At 40.4% G+C, this 22,770-nt stretch overlaps 1 protein-coding gene across 3 annotated transcripts in view; it reads left to right on the top strand.

Annotated features, from left to right (window-relative positions):
* GOLT1B (golgi transport 1B) overlaps positions 1–22,770 on the top strand; it is a 175,456-nt gene that overhangs the window by 15,142 nt on the left and 137,544 nt on the right. For all 3 annotated transcript variants that reach the window (XM_044087809.1, XM_044087811.1, XM_044087810.1), the window contains exon 2: positions 19,585–19,676. In XM_044087809.1, the coding sequence (XP_043943744.1) occupies positions 19,585–19,676 (92 nt within the window). The remainder of the gene's footprint in view (positions 1–19,584; positions 19,677–22,770) is intronic.

Genomic DNA, 22,770 nt, shown 5'->3' with positions numbered 1-22,770 from the left:
TGCCATTAAGGCTGTGAAGAATTTTATCTGCCAAGGTAACCCAGTACTGGACAGCTTTCAAAAGCTCTGGCTGCCCTCCCACTCTCTTCCACTGGCAGCTGATTTAGCATATCCTGAATGGAAGGCCTTCAGCTTTTTTTTTACTGTATTCATAAGAATCCTTAAGAATCCTGTATTATTTGTTACATTTCTTGCACTTTAGTTGCGTTTCAAAGCTGAATTGTTTCCTCTGCTCTTGTAGTACTTAATTACATTGTATCTGCTAGTGTTCCAGAACTGTAGTATCTAGATTGTGTGGCTTCCCTTACTTGAGCTCTAAAACCAGCATTTTTATATTGAGGGTTTTCTAACTGCATTCTTGTGGCAAAAGTGTGCTGTAACAAACCTATGTACCAAACCTAACCAATGTCAAGTAAATACATTTGAGTTGGGGGCTGCTGGCCGAAATTTGTTTGTTTTCCTGACTGGTCTGTAAGTCTTGCTGTTGTAAAACTTGCTTTTTCTGATTCTGTATAAGCCTAGTGTTTTCTCTGCTTAGTGGTGGTTAACAGTGCCCTGTATAGACGCAAATGGTTTCAGGTTAAAATTTCCTGTAAAGTAACTGTAACTCTCTCTGCACCCTTCCCCAGTCCTCCTGCTGCTCTAGGAGCATCTAAGTTGTATGCAGAGCAGCATCGTCTTGTTGGATAGCTACAGTTCACACTGAGTATATATGTTCTGCATCCATGTGCTAGCATCCGTGTGCTATCATCCCAGTCCAGTTAAATTTCCCAACTCCTTTCCTGCTCCAAACCCATAGTAAAAAACCTGAAACCATGGGTAGACTCTTTCTTGCTGTCTGTAGCCAACAAGCAATCTTGAGACAGTGTAGCAATCGTATCATGTTTACCGACAGCCACTTAATCCTGAAACAAACACTGTATGTGAGAGTTGTAGTTTCACTATGAAAATTGACAACTCTCTCATACTGACATATCAAATTACAAACAGGTTGTTAATGCAAGCATATTAATTTCTCTCACAAAATAAGGTCTTGACACACAAACCCACATATGCAGAAGTACTCGCAAGTAACTTATTAAAACCTCGGAGACCTCCCATGCTGAAACAAACACTGTATGTGAGAGTTGTAGTTTCACTATGAAAATTGACAACTCTCTCATACTGACATATCAAATTACAAACAGGTTGTTAATGCAAGCATATTAATTTCTCTCACAAAATAAGGTCTTGACACACAAACCCACATATGCAGAAGTACTCGCAAGTAACTTATTAAAACCTCGGAGACCTCCCATGCTCTGCCCTCAGAAATCACTTGCAAACAAAACCAAGTCAACATCAACCACTACACAAAAGTACACATCACAGTGTCACCACAAGCAAGTCCCTAAGGTGAAACACTGCACATTGAAACGTCTTGGTCATAGGAGCCTCCATCCTGAGGACACACGCGCACCCATCTCACCATGCTGAATAAAGAGAGGGTTGCATTCAGTTGCCTGTCAGGGGGCAGGATTCACCAGATCATGCAAGCAGTCTGTTCACTCAACCACAAGTACCAGTATGACTTTTAAACACCTTAATCGAATTATCACTTGTGACATGGGCAAGTTTACAGTTATACAAGAGTAATCAAACTGTATTAACAAGATCATGTTTACAAACGTTATACTTCACATATTTTGCTATATATCATAAAACCTAAGCAACATAGCAATCGTACATTTTTATATGTAGTGAAAATGAACGGCACAGACACTATCTTAGTTGCAAGCATTTTGCATCACAAACCATACTGACACACTCAATTGCAAACATTGCATATCACTTATCTACCCAATCATTTTCAGTCAAACATTGCACAACTCATTTAGTCCTGCCTTCTTCTTTTAAACCTCACCCCTCCCCTGTATGTATGGGTCCCACATTTCCAATGTAGTTTGCTCCTATCCTTTTCTGAAGATCTCCATTCCAGTTGTTTTATCTCTGTTACTATGTTGACTACTTGTAGTATAGTTGGTTTAGATTCTGATTTCCATTTTCTAGTAATTGCTTTTTTGGCAGTCACCATAATTGGACACGGCAAGGCATTACCATGTCTGGGCAGTTCAGATTCCGTATCATAGCTCAGAAAAATAATTTCCCTCATCACACTAATCTGCCCACCCCCGCATCTCTAACAGTGCATCCCATAGGGGAATCCTTAAAGTCTGCTAACTCACCGCACTCCCAGAATATATGTTCCAAATTACCCTTTCTTCCCTGTCACACCTACAACATTTGCTGTCTACCTCGGGAATAATTCCCTGGAGTCTACTTTGGGTATAAAAATATCTATGTGAACATTTCCAAGTAAAAATCCTAAATTTTCTAGTTTTTTTTTTTTTTTTCATATGGGGGGGTGTACATATATCACCCCTTTTTGCTTCTTTGTGAATTGCTTATCTAATCTCTCTTCCCAATCCTTTCTAACCTCCTCTAATTGATTTTTATAGTTATCGTGCAATATTTTATATGAGATCTAATTATTCCTTCTGCAGCTTCTGTTCTACATTCTACTAGAAACTCTACCAGTACTGGTCTTTCGTTTAGGACCCCCCCCCCCCGATTTCTTTCCATTTGCCTATACACAGATACCAATCCTTTATTGGGAAGCCAGTCTCTAACCTGCAGTCCAAATAAATTGTTGGCGTCTTCCCTGTCTAGTTAGTTGCTCGAAATACCTTTTTTCCTTTCCTAGTTTTCTCCAATGAATTCCAATCCCTTCTTGCCTATTATCTCTGTCCCTAATTACAGTCATCCCTTTCGGCAGAATCTCTTTTCTCCATTCCCATGTTGGCTTCATTAGATTACTTTCTGCTACTTGAACAGTAATCCTTCAGAATATTATATCTATATTCTCCTTAAAGGACTGCATCCAAAATCCCAGTCTCTCCTTTTTTCTTGAACCCCCCCCCCCCATTTCATCATCATCCCTTTCCACTTTGAATTATAGTGTTCTGCTTTTGCTGTATATAGGAGCCTTAACTATGTAGCTTAACTATGTAGCTCTGAAGTACCCCTTCAAATCGGGTAGTCCCAATCTGCCTTGTTCTACTGGAAGAATCAGCTTATCCCACTTGACTCTTGTCTTCTTCTTCTTCTTCTTCTGCCAGATAAAGTCCTTCAGCTCTTTATTAATTGCTATCCACACTTTCTTCTCTGGTTGATAAACCTATGCCTGACCTGTGTATGACTAATGGGGCTAGAAACATTTTAACTGCTTGTATCTTGCTAGCCGTATAACAAAGCTTCCATTTTCTCAGTATTTGTATTATCTTTTTGTTTAGTCTTTTCCCACATATCCTTTAGCTGCCACGCTCGAATCATTTTTAATCCATACTCCTCTTCATTTTAGCATGTCCCCATAAATATGGATATTCCTGAACCAATTCATATGTGGGCACAGTTTACCATTGTTACCTTAATTTTGTATCCCAAAACATTTTTGAAACTGTCTGAAAATGTTCCACAACACTGTAATGACTATGGTTTTGTCTGGTATAAAATAATATCATCTGCAAATAGAGCGAGCTTTTCTTGACAACCATTTCAATTATAACCTTGAGTTTCTGAGTCCCTTATTTTCTTTGCCAGTGGTTCCAAATATAATGCAAATAACAAAGGGGAAAGAGGACTGCCTGGATCCTATGCTCAAGCAGAAATGATCCAAGAAGACCTAACCCATTTTAATTTTCACTTCCAATCCTTCATATAGCCTCCTAATCAACCTTATAATTTTTTTCAGGAAATGCAAATGCTTCCATTGCCCTGCTTGTAAAGTCCCAGCTTACTCTGTCCAATGCTTTCTCTGCATCAAGACCCACCAACAACAATGGTATTTTCTTACATTCTGCTTCCCTCTGGATCATCAGTATTTTGTCAATTGTTTGCCTCCCCTCCACAAAACCACATTTATCCATATCTATCAATTTTGGCATTACTTTTGCCATTCTTTTAGCCATTATAGACATGAACGCTTTATAGTCATGGTTTAATATTGAAATGGGCCAGTATGAAGCTAGATCTGATGGATCTTTACCCTCTATGTATTATCAGTACCACTGCTTTCTTCCAGGCTGTTTTGCTATATATAGAAAAAAATACTTTTAAAACACTGCATATCTTTATAATTTTTTCCTCCTTCCACAGGAATCTATTTCTGGGGAATTTCCTGTAGATTGGTTATACATCACAATTTGTTATACATCACAATTTGTATCTCCTCTCCTGCTATCCTAACCATTAGTAAATGAGCCTCACCTACCTCTAACCTTGGCATATTTCATTCTTCCATAAACATTTCCATTTGTATCTTTTCTTGATTTCCATATTTCTCTGCCTTGTACAGACTTTCATAGAATTTCCGAAATATTTCTAATACCTGTACAGGATCTCTTGTTACCTTCATTGTTATAGGTCCCCTAATCTTGGTGACAGCTCTTTCTACTTTCTGTTGCCTGAGTTGTTGTGCTGAAAATTTGTGTGTTATCAAAAAAAGTTACTTAACAGCAATCTTTCTAAACTTGTGTATATTATCGAGGTAGTCCCTTATTTTTTGCTTAGCATTCTGCATTTAATCATCCTCTTCTGTGAGATTTCCCCTGTTATGTAATACTTTAACATTTGTTAGTCCCCCCCCCTAAATACTTCTTAACTGTAGCTCCCTTTCTTTTATTTCCACCTTATTTTTTTTTTATTATTATTAGATAGGTGGGAAAGTGCCAGTGTCTCTCTATTTAATTACCATGTGTTTTTATTTTAGCTGTTATTGGTGCATGATCTGAAATAGTTATTGGGTGCGTATCAAGACCTTCAGTTAAATGTACATGTTCCTCTGAAATGTAAATTCTGTCTAGCCTAGCCTAGTTTTTATATCTTTGGGAACAATATGTAAATTCACTCCAAATTCCTATTACTGAATTCATGTCTTCCATGCCAAATATCTTCTTAGATTTCTTAAAAAATCTACCCTCCTTTGTTATTTCCCTTCTGGGCCTTCCAGACACCTCTTCACAGCTGCAAATCAAATTCCAGTCCACACATGTAAGTAATATTCTTTGATGAAAACTGATTTATTTCTCCCAGAATTTTCTTAAGTTCCATTATAGCAGTTGTAGGTGGAATATAAATACGTTCCAGTCTAATCTGCCATTATTCTCTCTCTTTTTTTTTTTTTTTTTTTTTTTTTTGTCCTCTTCTATCCCTATTGGAGCTCCTCTTGCAATTAATAAAAGTACTTCTCTTTTCTTTGTCCCAGATATTCAGCTGAATAACCATCCTGAAAACCTTTCTTTATCAAATTCACATGTTCAGTTCATTCCAAGTGTGTCTCCTGTAATATAATTATTTGCACTCTATATTTTTAATATAGTTCATTATTCTTTCTTTTTTGTATTATCTGTGAGACCATTGAAACTTGAAGACATTGCAGAAAGCATCACTATATATTAAAAGTTATTATTCCTACCTTTTATGTACAGCGCCTTTTGGTTAAATGTCTAGTTCCAGCTTTTGTTACATGCATACACTGTTTGGCAGGTTGAACTTTTGTATAGTTTCTTGTCATATTCATTTGAGCCTATGTCGCATCTTAAGCCAACTTTTTTTGTTTTATTGAAAGGCCTAAAAAAATAGCCCCCTAAAATCTGTTAATTTAATAGTAACACACAAGACTATGTCCGTCTTCAGATATTGAAGTTTTACTCTCCTAAGAGGAACAAATATCCAAACTGACAGCCATACTCAAAAACTTGAGTTAATGTAAAAGGTTATCTACGCTAAGATGCATGGTGCAGCCTGTGCTTCTCGGCGCTAACGGGTTTTGTCTTGTCTTTTTATAGCTCTCCCAGCTGTGAAAATCCTTTTGAATGCTTTCAGAGAATATTATTTCCTTGCCAGTTTCTGTCTTCTCTTCTCCCTTCCCAGGCAATCACTCTCCACCAGACTTTAACCAATTTCTCTTTACCAGAGTGTCTCCATGGAAACATGAGATTAGATACAGAATTGCTACTAAACATACATTCATTTGCTAGAAAAAAGCCTCATGATACTCTGTTTTCTTTTTCATTTACTTGCTTTCTCTTAAAACGTGTTACCAAATCAATTTAAGGTTCTTACTGCGGTGGTGGTGCTGCGGTAGCGTTGTCACCTCATATAGCAAGACTTTGTCCCGTTCGATTCTCAGCTAGAGCGTCTTCTGTGTGGAGGCATACGTGAATGGGGCGTGGCTTCATTGAAGGTTGTGCGTCAGGGCTGGTAACTCTGTATGTAAAAAATCCATTACCAATCATTAGCGGACCGGAGTTCCGCTGTGGCAACCCCTAACTGGGAAAAGCCGAAAGACAAAAACAAACTCCAGTTGTTCTTGTGCAAGAGTGAGAAAAAGCACATTAATTTTTCTTTTGTCGTGCCCTTTTAACCAGGCTTTTTTTGTTTGTTTTACATTGCAGTGCCTACATTTCTTAAAACTGAGCAAGGAGAAAGAGAGAAGGGAGAAAGTAAGGGAAAAAAGAACAGCAGCGCAACTTAAAAATAATGAGAACTTTACTTTTATAGCATGCAAAGAATACCATACACCACAAAAGTAGTACTATTAAGAAAAAAAGTTCTTTACTTGGCTTTCTCCCCTTTCTTACCCTCCCCAAAGCATTTTCTGAAGTTTAATGACATGAAGTAGGGCATGTACTTAGTCCCCCACAAGTCCAACAGATTTTGAAAAAGTCCAATAGTTCCAGATTTTCTTGTTCTGTCTTATTTCACAAATAGAATGATTGCATTGTAAGCTCACATTGTTACTGGTTTTATTACTATTCATCTCCATCTCTGCTTCATTTCCAGTGTACACATGATTCTTCTAGTAAACTCTCGTGGTCCCTTCCTTCTCTCAAACATTTCCGTTTTTAAATAGTGAAAAATGTTTCACAGGTATGGTCTTCTCCTCATTGTTTTGGTCTTTATTACCAGAAAAACAAGAATTTCCTGTTTCACAGCTCACTTTTTGTTCGATAAACTTTTGTATTTCCTCCTTAGCATGTACTTCATCAAAAAATTATTTTGTCCCACCAGGGAAGAATACCTTGAAGTTAGCTGGATACAGCAGTTAGAATCTCACACCTGCATCTCGACATTTCCTGAATAGTGGAATGAATTTATTCCTCTTCTGCCTGGTGTACAATGAGTAATCCTTCTCCACAAACACTCTGCTGTCCCCCACATTTAATATTTTGTCAGAATCAACTTCTGTTGGTAGGATTGCATCTTTACTATTAAAGGTGTCTGTTGCTTTCTCATAGCCAGGTTTGGAGCATACACAGTGTGCCCTTTCAACTAACAACTCCTGCTGTGGAATGCCAGTCCAGTTGCTTATTTGTGCTTTCATAAAATTAATGCAGTCTGTTCTTCCAGCTTATCTCAGGTTTTCCTTGCATGCACTGTCCTCTAATTCTATTATTTTTTGAGACATGTCTTCCTGAGCAGTCTCTTATTCAGCCAGCCATTTCTTCATTTCAACCTCTGGTTTTGCAGCTTTATCACCTCCTCTTAATATCTGTTTAAAGCTTCTTCCATTTTTTGAAGCCTTTTGTTTGTGTTGATATATTCTATCAGTATTTATTTTATTTTAACCAGGACGGCATGCAGTTGTCTTGTATCTTCCTGTAGGTTACTCTCTCTGGAAATTGTGTCTTGAGGGTGCATTGCTTTTTGCTGAACAAGTGCAGAACATTCCCTGGTGAGTGTTTCTTCCTCACTTTTGCACCTGATTTTTTTTTCAGGTGCTCTGTATTTCTTTTTTCCTAGCATCCAGGCCGTACATTTACTAGCCAGTTACTGAAATTTACTCATAAACACACACGTCTATTGGCCTGCTTTGTTGAGTTTCTGTTTTCACACTAGGAGAACTATAGTTAAGCTGTTACTCAATGTACAGCCATCTTGGAGGCCCATTACAGATATGACACTGTCATAGCCACATGGGTGTGAATGACCTGAGAGGATACCTCCCTGGACTATATGAAGAAAGAGATGATGGACCTCTTTGAATTTGAATAAGTGTCATAGGCAGGTATGAGCCTTACATTGAGCAGCATTCTGCCCTCGCCAAGAATATCGCAGTACAAACAGAAAGTGATTAACTTCAGTTGTCTTGGCTACTGGTGTCATTCCAAAGGGATCCATTATTTGCCAACCTAGAATGACACGATCCACAGACTGCACTGATTTGCCAGAGTTGGTCTGCCCCTATTGCTGCTAGGCTTTTGAATACTGATCAAGACCTTAGCCGCCCCGTAATGTCTTTTTAGGCAGTGCCAAACCAACAGACCTGTCGTCATAATTTCTTCTAATGCCAAGCTGAAGGTGCTGCTGATGTGTCTTAACAAGAAACTGCACTCCTTGGAAGCTTCCTTGCCCTGGAGAATGCTGACATCTGTGCAGTTAGACATGTGGTTCAAGGGTGCAGAAAGCACCTCTGGCAGTGCAAGGCCACAATATCTGTCACACATTCAGACCATCCTCTGAAAAGAAAATAAGAGGAGGAGGTGTTTCAATTTATATAAAAACAATCACACCCCAAGATTGGTTAAGCAGGATGATTCGCTTGAGCTGCTCCATGTTCAGCTGACCGTAGGCAAAACCTCCCACTATATCATTGTTAGTTGCACATCCCCAGCTGTGAATGATGAAAACTACTGTGCATACTTTGAGTCACTTATACTTTTAGCCCAGCGCATTACTTATAGCAGATTTTTTAACTACCCCTCCCATAAATTGGGAAACATACATAATCAGCAACATGCAGGCTCAGTGATGTCTGGACTCTGTTAATGCATATACTCAGGAACAGCTGCTCTGCACTCACACTAGGGGCTCAGATATCTGACATTGTACTCACAAACATGGGGGAGCATTGCACCCCACTCCCAGCATGATGTCCTCATTGATAAAACTGTTGATTGAACTTCCGTCAAACCCTAAAGAATTTTTCTACAGCAAAATGCCTTCTACTAAGTAATAGCATATGTAATTTTAAAGCTTCACCTAACCCCAAAAACAGAAAAGCCTATGCAGAAGTATATATTAATACTCTGTACAACCACTTAAACAGCTGCATAGAAATGGCAGTACATGACCAAACTAAACCTAGGTCTAGCCAGAAAAACAGTCACCCTGTTGGAACTGTGGCATAAATGGATTATACAGCAGAAAGAAGAAATTCCTGTCTAGAAGCAAGTGGGAGAGTGCACAATGGAGAAAATAATCTCTCATTAGTCTCCATAGGCAAATCAGGGAACTAGTCAAATCCTCAAAAGCTAAATGTTTGAGTAAAATAGCCTCCCAGCAAAGGATAACCACAAAGCATTTTTTAGTTATGTTGAATATCTTATGGGAAACACTCGTGTGTTGAGTTGGCTGTAGATGGCATTACTTGTACTCTGCTAAAAGAAATGGCAAACCTGCTGGCCAGTAAATTCAGCTCGGATTACATCCCCTCCCAATCACCTCCGGTCACTCCCCATGTAATGCCCTCTATTATTCCTTCGTCTGAGGTCAGAAAAGAACAGGTAGTCACTGCTCTCTCTAAAGCTAGAAACACTGCATCAGTGGGCACTGAAGGAATTCCAGGGTGTGTGTTAAATACCTTGAAGCTGGAACCACTTGAATCTCTATTTAACCACAGTCTCCAGACAAGCTTTGTCCTGGTAGAGTTGGGGACAGCAGCAGTCATCTCTCTCCACATAAGAGAAGGATCATCAATGGATCTAGGATCTAAGGGTGTCATAGCACCACTGTTGTCTGTATTCTGCCCTCATCAGACCAATTGGCATGTGCCTTGCCAGGTACCTGCAAAAGATGGAGTGTCCTCGCATCTTTTTCTTCAGAAAAATGCAGGGTGTAACCAACATATCTTCCGCAGACCAATTTTTTTTTAAAACCGTACCACTGTATTCAGTTTCCTATCAAATTACTGAGGGGTTGATCTGTGCCTGACCTACAATGCAGTCTCTGACCCAGCCCTGATGGAAATGTTGCATATTCGCAAAACTAATTGCACTAGGGTTACCTGTTCCAAGGATCTAAACCTGATCTCTGACACGAATGTATCATGCTGGAGGTACAGATAAGCGTCTCTGAGATTGCCCCTCTTCTTGAATAGGCTTCTTTTCACATGAAGCATAGTCCTTCTCTGACCATTTTAAAGAGCAGTCTGGACCAATGGATGGGAAATTAATTCACTCTTGGGGTGGTACACATGTCCCTTTTTGACAGAGGCACTTTGTAAAAATTGTCAAAACTTCACTTGCTGACCCTTGTTATCTTTCCCCTAGGGATAGAAAATTGGGCAAAATCCAGGTAAAGGTGGCTCGTCTTGTAAGGGATTTTGAGCTGTTAGCCTAGTAATTTCCTGTGACTCCATGAGCTGTAACAGGAAGTGAGTGTTCAAGCTTTTTTGCTTCCGCAAGGAAGGAGAGGAAAGTACTTGAAGACAGAATCATCCAGCAAGAATAAATTTGCAGCCAATCACAATGTTGTATAAAAACCAAACCCAGCAACAATCAAATCAGAGGTTGAAACCAACCTCTCCTATGCTGTGCACAGTCTGGAGGATGGCTGATGGGGGCTGCCAATAAGGTAGTGAGGAATTTGAACATCTGTTAAAGATTAGTACTTGTGCAGCGTACTATGTTCATCATTCCCACTGCCTCAGTGGCATTTAAAGCTTTACCTTACCTGGGAGGTAGAAGGATAATGATCCAGAGCCCCTGGCGATTGGTACTAGCAAAGCCTGTTCTGGACCTTGAAAAGGCATCCAGTTTTTAGTGCTTTGTGATATGAACAGAGGACCAGGTTGTTGCCTCTAGAATGCTTCTAGAGCCCCCCCCCCCCTTTAATATGCCATTGAAGAGGATAAGCCTGTAGTCGAGGGAGCCTTAACCTTGCCTGGAAAAGATGTACAATGGTGGGAGTGACAGAAAACAGTAGCAGAGGACAACCATTATGCAATTGTTAGCTTGGACTCGGGTTAACCTTTTGAGGAACTCTTATAGGAGACGAACATCCATTCAGCATTCCTGATGGCCTTTGTTGTGTCAAGGTTGGTACCTGAGCTGGCTATGCACATCCAATGTATGTAAAATCCTTTTCTTGTTTTTTTGGATCAGGATAAACACTGGAAAATTGATGGTTTGATTCAAAATTCAGAAATAATTCTAGGCATGAATTCTGTATTTGTGCATAACATAACCATGTCCTTGTGAAAAACCAAAGCTGGCCCACCATGAGAGCTTGCAGCTCAGAAACTGTCCTTTGTAGAAGTCTGAACAATGAGTAAAACAGTTTTCCTAGTAATGAACTGTAACTTGGCCTGAGAGGCAGATTTAAAATGAGTTGCGATCAGTTTTTCAAGAACAAAGTTGAGATCCCAGGAAGGAGGAATTTGCTTTCGTGGAGGTCTCACTTTGCAACACTCCTTTCATAAACTGACAAAATGAGATGAGAGTGATCCATGGGCATACAAGCTGAGGTGGCTGCTAGATGCACTTTGATGAAAGCATTTGACAAACTGTCTTCCAAGTAGCTCACTGAAATATTTCAAAACCAGAGAAGTTGAAATCTTTTTGGGACCTCTCTTATTGACAAGGCATCACCTAGAAGACCTCCTCCAAATGTAAATATATGATTTTCTAGTTGCACATTTTCTTGCTTCCTTAAATGCCTGCTCAACATCTTCAAGTGCCTAAAAGTATCAAAACAGAGTCATCCGGCCTGCCAGTTGCAGTTGATCTAAACTGGGTCATACCATTTGCCCATAATGCTGTGTGAGGTCTAGTCTGTGGGGAGGTTTGTAGTAATTGCCCTTGGCCAGTTCCATTAAAAGGGAGAACCAGTGTTGCCTAGGCCAAAAGGGAATTGCACAGTGATCTTTGGTAATTTGTTCTAAATCTTTAGAAGTACATGGAGCATCCATCTTCCACACATAGCTGTAAGAATGTATTGAGCAGATTTTCTTTTCAGTTGTGTGTTGTAAAGTAACAAATCTACTTGAGGTATTCCCCACATATGGATCAAGTCCTGGAAGACCTCTGTATGTAGCTTCCACTGTTGATTATCTGTCTCTTACTGTGTTTTCCTCTGCCACTGGGGATGCCCAAGCCAGTGCGTTTCTTTGTGGCGGTCCCAAGCCCGGATAAATGGGGAGGGTTGTGTCAGGAAAGGCATCCGACGTAAAACTTCGCCAAATAATTAATGCGGACACCAGTAAATATTTACATACCGGATCGGTCGAGGCCCGGATTAACAACGACCGCCACCAGTACTGTTGGCCAACAGGGTGCTGGAGGAAATTGGGCTACTGTTGGCCGAAGGAGGAGAAGAGACGGAAGGCATGGCCGAAGGCAGGAAGAGCAGAGAAAGGCAATGACTGTGGTAGTGAGGGTCGGAACTTTGAATGTTGGCAGTATGACTGGTATAGGGAGAGCGCTAGCCGATATGATGGACAGAAGGAAGGTTGGTATGTAGTGTGTGCAAGAGACCAGATGGAAGGGGAGTAAGGCTAGGTGTATCGGAGGTGGGTTTAAATTGTTTTATCATGGCGTGGATGGGAGGAGAAATGGCGTAGGGGGTATCCTGAAGGAATAGTATGCTAAGAGTGTTTTGGAGGTGAAAAGAGTGTCTGATAGTGATGTTTATGAAGCTGGAAATTGATGGTGTAAAGATGAATGTTGTTAGTGCATATGCTCCACAAGTTGGGTGTGCAGTGGATGAGAAAGAAAAATTTTGGAGTGAGTTGGATGAAGTGGTGATGACTGTCCCCAAGGGTGAGAGCGTGGTGATTGGAGCAGATTTAAATGGGCATGTTGGTGAAGGGAACAGAGGGGATGAGGAAGTGATGGATAGGTATGGTTTTAAACAAGGGTATGCAGAAGGTCAGATGGTAGTGGATTTTGCAAAAAGGATGGACATGGCTATGGTGAATACATATTTTAACGAGGGAGGAGCATAGGGTGACATACAAGAGTGGAGAAAGATGCACACAGGTAGATTATATCTTATGTAGGAGGGCCAGTTTGGAGGAGATTGGAGACTGTGAAGTGGTGGCCGGGCAGCATAGGATGGTGGTTTGTAGGATGACATTGGTGATCAAGAAGAGGAGGAGGAGTGTGAGGGCAGCACCAAGGATCAAATGGTGGAAACTGAAAGGGTAATTGTGAGGTGGAGTTCAGGGATGAGTTAAGACAGGCACTGGGTGGCAGTGAAGAGTTACCAAATAGCTGGGTAACTACAGCAGAGTTAGTAAGAGAGACTGCTAGAAAGGTGCTTGGTATGACATCTGGACAGTGGAAGGATGACAAGGAGACATGGTGGTGGAATGAGAAAGTACAGGAGAGTATACAGAGAAAGAGGTTGGCAAAGAAGTGGGGTTGTCAGAGAGATGAAGAAAGTAGACAGGAGTATAAGGAGATGAGGTGCATGGCTAAGGATAAAGGCATATGAAGAGTTGTATGAAAGGTTGGACACTATGGAGGGAGAAAAGGACCTGTACCAATTGGCTAGACAGAGGGACCGAGCTAGGAAGAATGTGCAGCAGGTAAAGGTGATAAAGGATAATGAGGGAAACATACAAGCGAGGAGAGTGTATTGAGATGGAAAGAGTACTTTGAGGAGTTGATGAATTAAGAGAATGAGAGGGAGAGAATGTTTGATGATGTGGGGATAGTGAATCATGAAGCACAATGGATTAGCAAGGAGGAAGTAAGGATAGCTATGAAGAGGATGAAGAATGGAAAGGCTGTTGGTCCAGATGACATACCTGTGGAAGCATGGAGGTGTTTAGGTGAAATGGCAGTGGAGTTTTTAACCAGATTGTTTAATGAAATCTTGGAAAGTGAGAGGATGCCTGAGGAATGGAGAAAGTGTTTTGGTACCAATTTTTAAGAATAAGGGTGATGTGCAAAGCTGTAGTAACTGCAGAGGGATTAAATTGATCAGTCACAGTATAAAGTTCTGGGAAAGAGTAGTGGAAGCTAGGTTAAGAAGGGACGTGATGATTAGTGATCAGCAGTATGGTTTCATGCTGGGAAAGAGCACTACAGATGCGATGTTTGCTCCGAGAGTGTTGATGAAGTACAGAGAAGGTCAGAAGGAGTTGCACTGTGTTTTTGTAGACTTGGAGAAAGCATATGACAGGGTGCCTAGAGGGGGGTTGTGGTATTGTATGAGGAAGTCGGGAATGTCAGAGAAGTATATAAGAGTGGTACAGGATATGTACGAGGGTAGTGTGACAGCGGTGAGGTCTGCGGTGGGAGTGATGGATGCGTTTAAGGTGGAGGTGGGATTACATCAAGGATCTGCTCTGAGCCCTTTCTTATTTGCAATGGTGATGGACAGGTTGACAGATGAGATCAGACAGGAGTCCCCGTGGATTATGATGTTTGCAGATGACATTATCTGTAGTGAGAGTAGAACAGGTGGAGGAAACCCTGGAGAGATAGAGATATGCTCTAGAGAGAAGAGGAATGAAGGTCAGCAGGACTAAGACAAGAATATATGTGTGTGAATGAGTGGGAGGATAGAGGAATGGTGAAGATGCAAGGAGTAGAGGTGGCGAAGGTGGATGAGTTTAAATACTTGGGATCAATAGTTCAGAGTAATGGTGAGTGTGGAAAAGAGATGAAGAAGAGAGTACGGGCAGGATGGAGTGGGTGGAGAAGAGTGTCAGGAGTGATTTGTGACAGACTAGTACCAGTAATAGTGAAAGGGAAGGTCTACAAGAGGGTAGTGAGACCAGCTATGTTATATGGGTTGGAGACAGTGGCATTGACAAAAAGGCAGGAGTTTGAGCTGGATGTGGTAGAGTTAAATGTGTCAAGATTTGCACTGGATGTGACGAGGGTGGACAGGATTAGGAATAAGTATATTAGAGGGTCAGCCCAGGTTGGAAGGTTTGGAGACAAAGCCAGAGAGGCAAAATTACATTGGTTTGGACATGTGCTGAGGAGGGATGCTGAGTATATTGGGAAAAAGATGTTAAGGATGAAGCTACCAGGTAACAGGAAAAGAGGAAGATCTAAGATAAGGTTTATTGATGTGGTGAGAGAGGACATGCAGGTAGTTGTTGTGGCAGAGCAAGATGTAAAGGACAGGAAGAAATGAAAACTGATGATCCACTGTGGCGACCCCTAACAGGAACAGCCGAAAGAAGAAGATGATGATGACTGTGTTTTCCTCTGATGGAGTGTGCGAGGCCTGAATGGGACTTTTACGAAAGTGTTTAGATAGGAAGCGTCTAGGACAGGTCACCAGGAGTACCCCTTTTTTGGTACCAAAAAGATTTTCAAAGAAAATAGTTTGCCTTTGTATATTGCAGGTTCTATGTCCCCTGATTCTACATGTAATTGAGAACTGGAGCTAGCAATTCTGTCTAGTTTGGTTTTATGGGTGCGGGGGAATTCTCCTGAAATAGGGAGGATTTTTTTTTATCCATTGCATAGTGCATCTTATGTTTAGAACCCCTTTATTTGAGACTACGTGAGGCCAGACTGCAGGGTTGAGAAACATCCTAGGGAAAAGAGAAAGAGAAGTGAGGGGAGGAGGAGTGCTTATGTTACTTGGCATAGTCATTTTTTTGAAGGGGGTTGATTATTTTTTTGGAAAGGAATCCCTCTTGTTTGGTTTTGAAGAATCATCCTCCTGCCATTTCCTTTTGGATCACTGACTGACTTGTGGGGATTTGTTTGTTCTCCCCTTTTGAAGAAAGATGCCTTGTTTGGGTTGAACTTTTTGGCACATAATGTGTGAGATATCCAGGATGTTTTAATTTGCCTGTATCATTCCCACTGTTTGAAAGTCCGTGTAACAGTGGGCCGTAACACTAGTTTTGAACTTGAAGGTGCATTCAGAATGTCTGTCTGCTTTTAATTCATCAGAGAAGGTCTGACTACATAACAAAGCATACCGTCTTAGTACGACAGAAGCAGCATTTCTTGAGACCGTCTGCATGTTCAAGCACACCTCTCAAAGCATGTCTCAAAACCAGAGTCCGATTAGAAACAGTTTCATACAAGACATTTACTCTGAATTAAGGATGCAGCTAAATTATCTAAACTGTACACATGCTGTAAAATTCAGCATACGGCCTTGATAATATAACATTCCAAGTAATAGATTACAAGGAAGAGTCATCCTTTTGCCCTGAAGATCTAACCACTTTCCATTTTTATCAGAGGCCGTTGGATTAGATGAACCCAAGGAATTTTTATTTGAGCTGGCAGCTAGGGAGACTGCTGATGGGTCAGCAGTCAAATAAGAAGCGATGTCTCCTGTCTGAGGAGACCCTTTATTTTCTCAGCCTTTTTAGGGACTGCTGGAAAAGATTCTGTTGTTCTCAGGCAGATGTTTAAAAACCATCTTCCTTCCAAGGTTCATACGAGATGGGGGAGTAGCCATAAAATTGGGCATCCTGACCTCTATAAGGTTATGTACCCTGCCTGGCTCTGGGGTAGTTCCTGACTGTTCCCAAAGAAAACCTTACTAAATCTAGTAATCATCTGAGGAAAATTGAGTTCTTGTTTGGACTTGAAATCTGTTTCACCTTCCAAACAATCTGACTGACTGGACTGTGTGCCAGCTAGGAAATCACCATTGTCATCATCAGATTCCTCATTGTTCTCTGAAACAGAGTGTCACTAGCCAGACTAACATTACAGTCTTGTATAGGAACATAGTCACAAGAATTAGCTGTCTGCCGAACACTTTTAGCCAAGGAAACCACATCAGTCTTACAGTTGGCTATAATCCGATTATCAGCTGTATGCTAAAGCTACGGTTTCCTTTTTTATATCTGGGGACAGAGTATTGTTTGGCAAGGAGTCTCTTGCCCCAGACTACTCCTGCATATAAAAGGCTTAGGTTCTTCCATGCCCACCCCATTCCATAGTCTCTGAGAAAGCTACACTAGCGGTAGACTGGATAAAGATAAGTGGTCTACGGGCTAAGCAGTAGCCCTGACAAAATCACTAAGCATAGGCTGAGGCATATTTTTGCATTATTTTTAGGTACAACTGGATCTGAAGGGGGGACCAGAATTGGGTCCCATCAAGTCGGGGGAGAGAACACCAGACAGGAAAAAGTACCAGATACTTATGTCCCCCATATAACTGAACTCTGCCAGACTCTCCATGTGTCACAAAATTAAAGTTTGAAATGCATTCAGAATTCTTTTATAATTGACAGAAGTTAAAGAATTTCCAGTACACAAACTGGAAACGCCAAAGCAACCAATGTGCCAAACCGTTTTAAAAAGTCAAGTTCACGTAGTTAAAAAAATATATATATTTTGTGACGGTTTAAAAAAATTTAAATTACTCTTAAAATATATTTTTTGTCAGAGAGAGAGGGTGTAAAATCTCCACAGTACATTCAAATAACTTAATTTGCACAAAAGTTGTGATCCAATGTTTAAGCAGAGCCACACTTTTTATAGTAAATGTAAAAATGCTGAGAAATACAATTTCTGCAATATTTTCTGGTCAAAGGGTGAAAATGTTAAAGACAGGTGCACTTAATTTGTAGTTCTGACTGAATGAGACAGCCCCTAGTATTAACATTTATACACTGTACACTTTTTGGAGAAATACCGAACGTTTCCTCAAACAGTGAAAAGGAGCTTTTTGTCAAAGCAGAAAACAAATGAACATTGCTACGTACAGACATTCCATAGGAATTACTCTGGAGCGTTTCTCCCCAGGCCTTCGCTGAAAATTGGCTTCATTCCAAGTCAGACTTTCCCAGTAAACAAATGTTAAATAAATTAAACGCTGATATAAAGTATTATACATACATACATATATGTGTATATAAGATCATACAGTAGAAAATCCTACATTAATAAAATTAGGGGGATTATCTGAACAGTAAGGTGGAAAAATTGGCACTCCTGTTGTCACCGGACTTTCTTCTTTGGATGGTAGAAAAAGGTTGACTGTTCACTTCCTGTGACAGCTGAAGGCTTCTCTCTCAGGACATGCTCAGCTATCACAGGAGGAGGGAAGGAGGGGAGTCTGAGCTTTAGAAAGCTGGCCAGTACATGGTTACCTTGGTAGCTATCTCAAAAAACCACTGAGGCAGTGGGAATGAACATATTTTGTCGATAGCCCCCTCTCTTTTGATCATGTGGCAACAGCTGTCAGGGAAGCCTTTTATTTAGTCCAGCTAATTCCCAGTTGAATATCATCAAAGTATAAGCAGGTAATTACTCCCTTATACATATCATTGATCAAGCCAGTGACAAAAAAAAAAAATACAGGCCTAAAATCTCTGAGATACCGAGACAGGTTGGAAGGGTTGTCCTTTTATTAAGTGTCTTCTGGAAATGTCTTTAAACTTGAGGGGAGATTTGGGTCTCTAATGACAAGGTAAGAAAGACAGAAAAGTCCTTGATCTCTTTTATCTCTGCAAGTTCAGTATCTTCACCACTACTGGAACCCTGGACATAAATCTTTTTCAGGGGGTAAATAAAACATGGTGGAGAGTGAAGTTTTATATCCCAGTGCGTTGCAAATGTCTGAAATAAACTTCCCTGCAAAAACTTCCCTGCAAATTAAGCAGTGCAACTTACCATCATCCTTTAAACATAACCTTGATTGGTTGGGTATCCAGAACGTTAGTTTGGGATTGGCTGCTATGTTATTCCTGAAGAAAGGAGGTGCGGTGTGAGGGAGGGTACTGGCAAGGAGTTAATGGTCATAAGACTGAGTGGCCTTGGAATATCTAGAGATTATGTGGGTCCTACACCATGTGTAGAGTAAGCATCCCCTGCAGATTGAGCAGTGTGATGCATTATTATCCTTTAGTCAAAATGTGAACAACTGGATGTATCCACAAATTTAACCCCCCCCCCCATTGACTGGTCTAGCCATCATTGAGAAAGGAATTGCATTGTTGGATAGCACTGAACGGCATAAGGCATAGCTGGTGTGGATTGTGCATAGTAACAACTTCTGTTTATTAACTGTCTAATCTATATAAAACCAAATTCCCAGTGTCTTTTGAATTGCATGTTTTTTTTTTTTTTTAAATACTGGAAAATTTTTGGTAAAAAAAAAATAAAACGAGAAATTATAACTGGTACAAGGTGTGCCTGTTTCTGGTTTTGTAGCAGGGGCTCCCTTTATTTTTCTGAACCACATTGTTGCTTTGTTCACTGAGATCGGTATACATGCAAGTCCTGACTTGGACTTTGACCCTCAAGAATAACTCAAAATATTTTTTTTCGCATTGCTTATAGTTTGCCAGGTTATAAAGTTTTCATTTCACTTTTCCATCATACTCAGAAATAGCATCTGAATGTATAACTGAATTAAGTGCATAGAATCAGCATTCTTATATATCACTGTTAATGCAATTAGTTGCTGAATGGGGTGATTATTTGCCATGGACCCTTTGTGCTTATGTATAGTATATGTTGAGATTTAACGTCATTTCCATCTCCGTTTACACCTTAAGTTTGCTGTCATTTATATTATATTTATATTTTTCTTACAGAAATTGGAATGGGACTAACTGGTTTTGGCATCTTTTTCCTTTTCTTCGGAATGATTCTATTTTTTGATAAGGCTCTTCTGGCTATTGGAAATGTAAGTGCTAAGCTACTCCATATTCATTATCATACTGTAAAAAATAAATGTGTTCGAATGATGTACTAGGGAAATGCTCTTTGACATACTTTTAAGGTTATTTCATGTGTGTACTTTTAATACTTGGCATTGCAGCCACAAATGCTTCCATCACTGCTCATGCACACAAGCATGCACACATACTGGTCAGAAGATTTGGCAACATGTTCCTGAGTGCATTACTTTTCTAGGTACATGTCTGGTAGAGTGGTTTGTCATCTAAGCCAAGTCATCAAAATACTTCCCCAAGTTAACAGTTATTTTGCAGTCTCGTGCAGCGCAGGAATAACATGCATTAGCAGAAAGAGAAGTGGGCAAAACCTTCACATGCAGTGTTTTTAAATTAAGTGACTTTTTATCTGTGTAGAAAAAAATGTTTTGTATTGTGACTGTAAATAAGCCACATTAAAGCTGCATCCCATAAACAGACGCATATACAGTGTCTTCATTTGTTTTTTTTCTCTGTCTTGATCTGAAACTCCTTTCAGCTCACTTGTAAATTGTCAGATGGTAGTGTTGCCCACTTCTAGCTGCCCCCCCCCCCCCCCAACCAAGCAGGGACCTTCTCTTCTTTAATTGAGAGATTAGTAGAGGAATGAGTTAAGCTTCTGAGGTAGCGGAGCAGGCTTTCATTATTTTGCGTGACTTTTTGCTGGCTTCTAGAAGCCTTATAAGACCTAGTGTCCTCCAGAGATTAGTGTTGGTTCTTACTTTTTTCACTGTTTTTATTAATAGCCCTCCTAGAGAACAATCCTTGTTTATTATGCAGGTGATAAACTAATAATGGATGCTGGCAGCTTTTCTTCCACTTGCAAAATGACCTACAGAGCGAGAAATTTAATGACGTATGCAAGAGATATCCTGATTGGATGTATTTTGTTTTCTTTCTAAAATTAATCATTATTAGTTTTGGTTTTCATGTATAACTGAGTGGACTGAGTAATTAGCTTTGAGGGTATTGTTAAATGTGCCCTGTAAGGAAAAAAAAAATATTCAGCAATGAGCAAGGAATAGGCATTCTGTAGAATTTGGCCAAAAGTATAGCAGGGGCTTGTGCACTATCAATTGTCAAGCAAACGTGTTCACTGCCTCTGCTTAGTGGGATAAACCAGGAGATGTGATTTTGTTTATGCTCCATTATACTACAGCTTACTGTAAGCTGAGAATAACTTTTTATATTGTAGAAGCAATGCTGAGAACTTCATTTACAGTTTTAAGTAAGTAATTAAACTCATCTTCTCTTTGTAATAAAGGATGCATAGGTTCTAACTTGGAGAGTATGGGCAAGCAGAAGACTTCATGGCAGATTTATAGTGCAATTCTTTCTGGTAAGGGGAAGCAGTTTGTCTTGGTAATGTCAGCATTGTGATGTTCTGCTAGTTGGGAGGCAGATGCACATCTTGTTTTGGGCTTTTTGTAGCATTGTAATGCTGGCACAGAACCAGAAATTTAATATGATGACATTGGCAATGGCAGGCATACTCGATGTACATGCTTGCATGCATAATTTTAGAGTAGGGCATGTGGAAAGAGTACAGCTGTAAGGTACGTTTTTTATTGTTATTAAACTGGTTTGTTTGTTCCTCTGCTTAATTGGATTGGTGGGACTCCACATTAACCACTTGTTCATACAATACAAACCAAATCTTTATAGGTTCATAGATAGTAGGCTAAAGGCCCTAGAGCCTTTACAAGCCTAGCCATAGTTATTCAGAGGTGCCCCGATTGTTGGTGGTTAAGTGAGTGACATTTGCAGAGGTAAGGGTCTGTGGTAGTTAATACCGACTTCTTCTGTCTAGGAGGGACATGGGTACCACTCCAGGAGTGAATTTGTGGTCACCCATCCATTGATCTACAGTGCATTTGAAGAGGATCCGGGAGGAGCTGTGTTTCAAGTGAACTAGAAACTTGCCACAGAGAAGTGGCATTCTTTGGGAGATGTATCTATCTCTCCAGCATCACCTGTTCATGTCATGTCAAAGGCTAAGTTAAGATCCCTGGAGTGAGTGACCCACCTGCAGTTTGATTTACGAATGTGTAACATTTCCATCAGGGTCGGGTCAGAGACTGCCGTGTAAGCCTGTTACAGGTCACCCCTTAGCAACCTGTAGGAGACCGAATGCAGTGACAGGGCCTTCGGTCTTTCTGCACAAGACTTGTTTTGTATAATTTCTTGGTGGTCTCTCCAGTTGTTACAGGTGTCTGGTAAGGTACATGTAAAAGGGAGCATTGGACTCCATTATTAGTCTGAGGGCAGATAATAATGGAATTGTAACATATTTTGATGTAGAAGCAGTGCCTTTACCTATAAGATGTGCAACATGGATTTCCTTACTACCATGGATACATGATGGGCAACGTTCAGATTGTTTTCAACCAGAGTACATAGATAATGTACCACGGAGTCTACACATAGGGAGGTGCTGTCTATAATGTAATTAGCAGGGTGTGAGCTTTCCCAAATGGAATAATATATTTTTTGCATTTAGCTTTAATCCGTGGCTTTGACACCAATCGTTTGTTGCATTAACTGTCTGCAGTTTATTAACGTCATTGGGGGACTCGATGATTGCTCCCAGGTTGCAATTGTTAGCAAACTTGGCCAGCCACAGGCTTTCCAAGTTTGCCTGGACGTCGGAAAAATAAATTCCAAACAGTAAGGAGCCCAGCACAGAACCCTATGGTACACCACTGGTGACTGTTTGTTTTTTGCTAGATGTGAAGTCATCCCCTTTGACCGTTTGCGTTCTGTTGGTGAGTCATTTGGTTTGCCTATCTGATAATGTAGGGGTTAATTCCCAATTTGGAGAGTTTCTCTCTAATACCTGAGTGGCGAATTGCGTAAGATGCCATGGCTAAGTCAGTATAGGTGGTATGCACTGTCTTTCCCTTATCCAGGGCCTTGGTGACTTTCTCAAACAAGTCAACCATGTTTAACAGGCATGATCTACCTTTAATGAGTCCGAACTGGGTTGGGTCCAGAGTTTGGAGATTACCTATATCTTTGTTAATAAGGTCCATAATGGTTTTTCATTGCCCTGTAGAGGAAGCTGTT

Source organism: Protopterus annectens, chromosome 11.part0 (assembly GCF_019279795.1).
Source record: "Protopterus annectens isolate FY-2018-M chromosome 11.part0, PAN1.0, whole genome shotgun sequence".
In the NCBI taxonomy this organism is placed as follows: domain Eukaryota; kingdom Metazoa; phylum Chordata; order Ceratodontiformes; family Protopteridae; genus Protopterus; species Protopterus annectens.
Note: the sequence above shows the minus strand (reverse complement) of the source record. Positions and strands in the feature narration are given on the sequence as shown.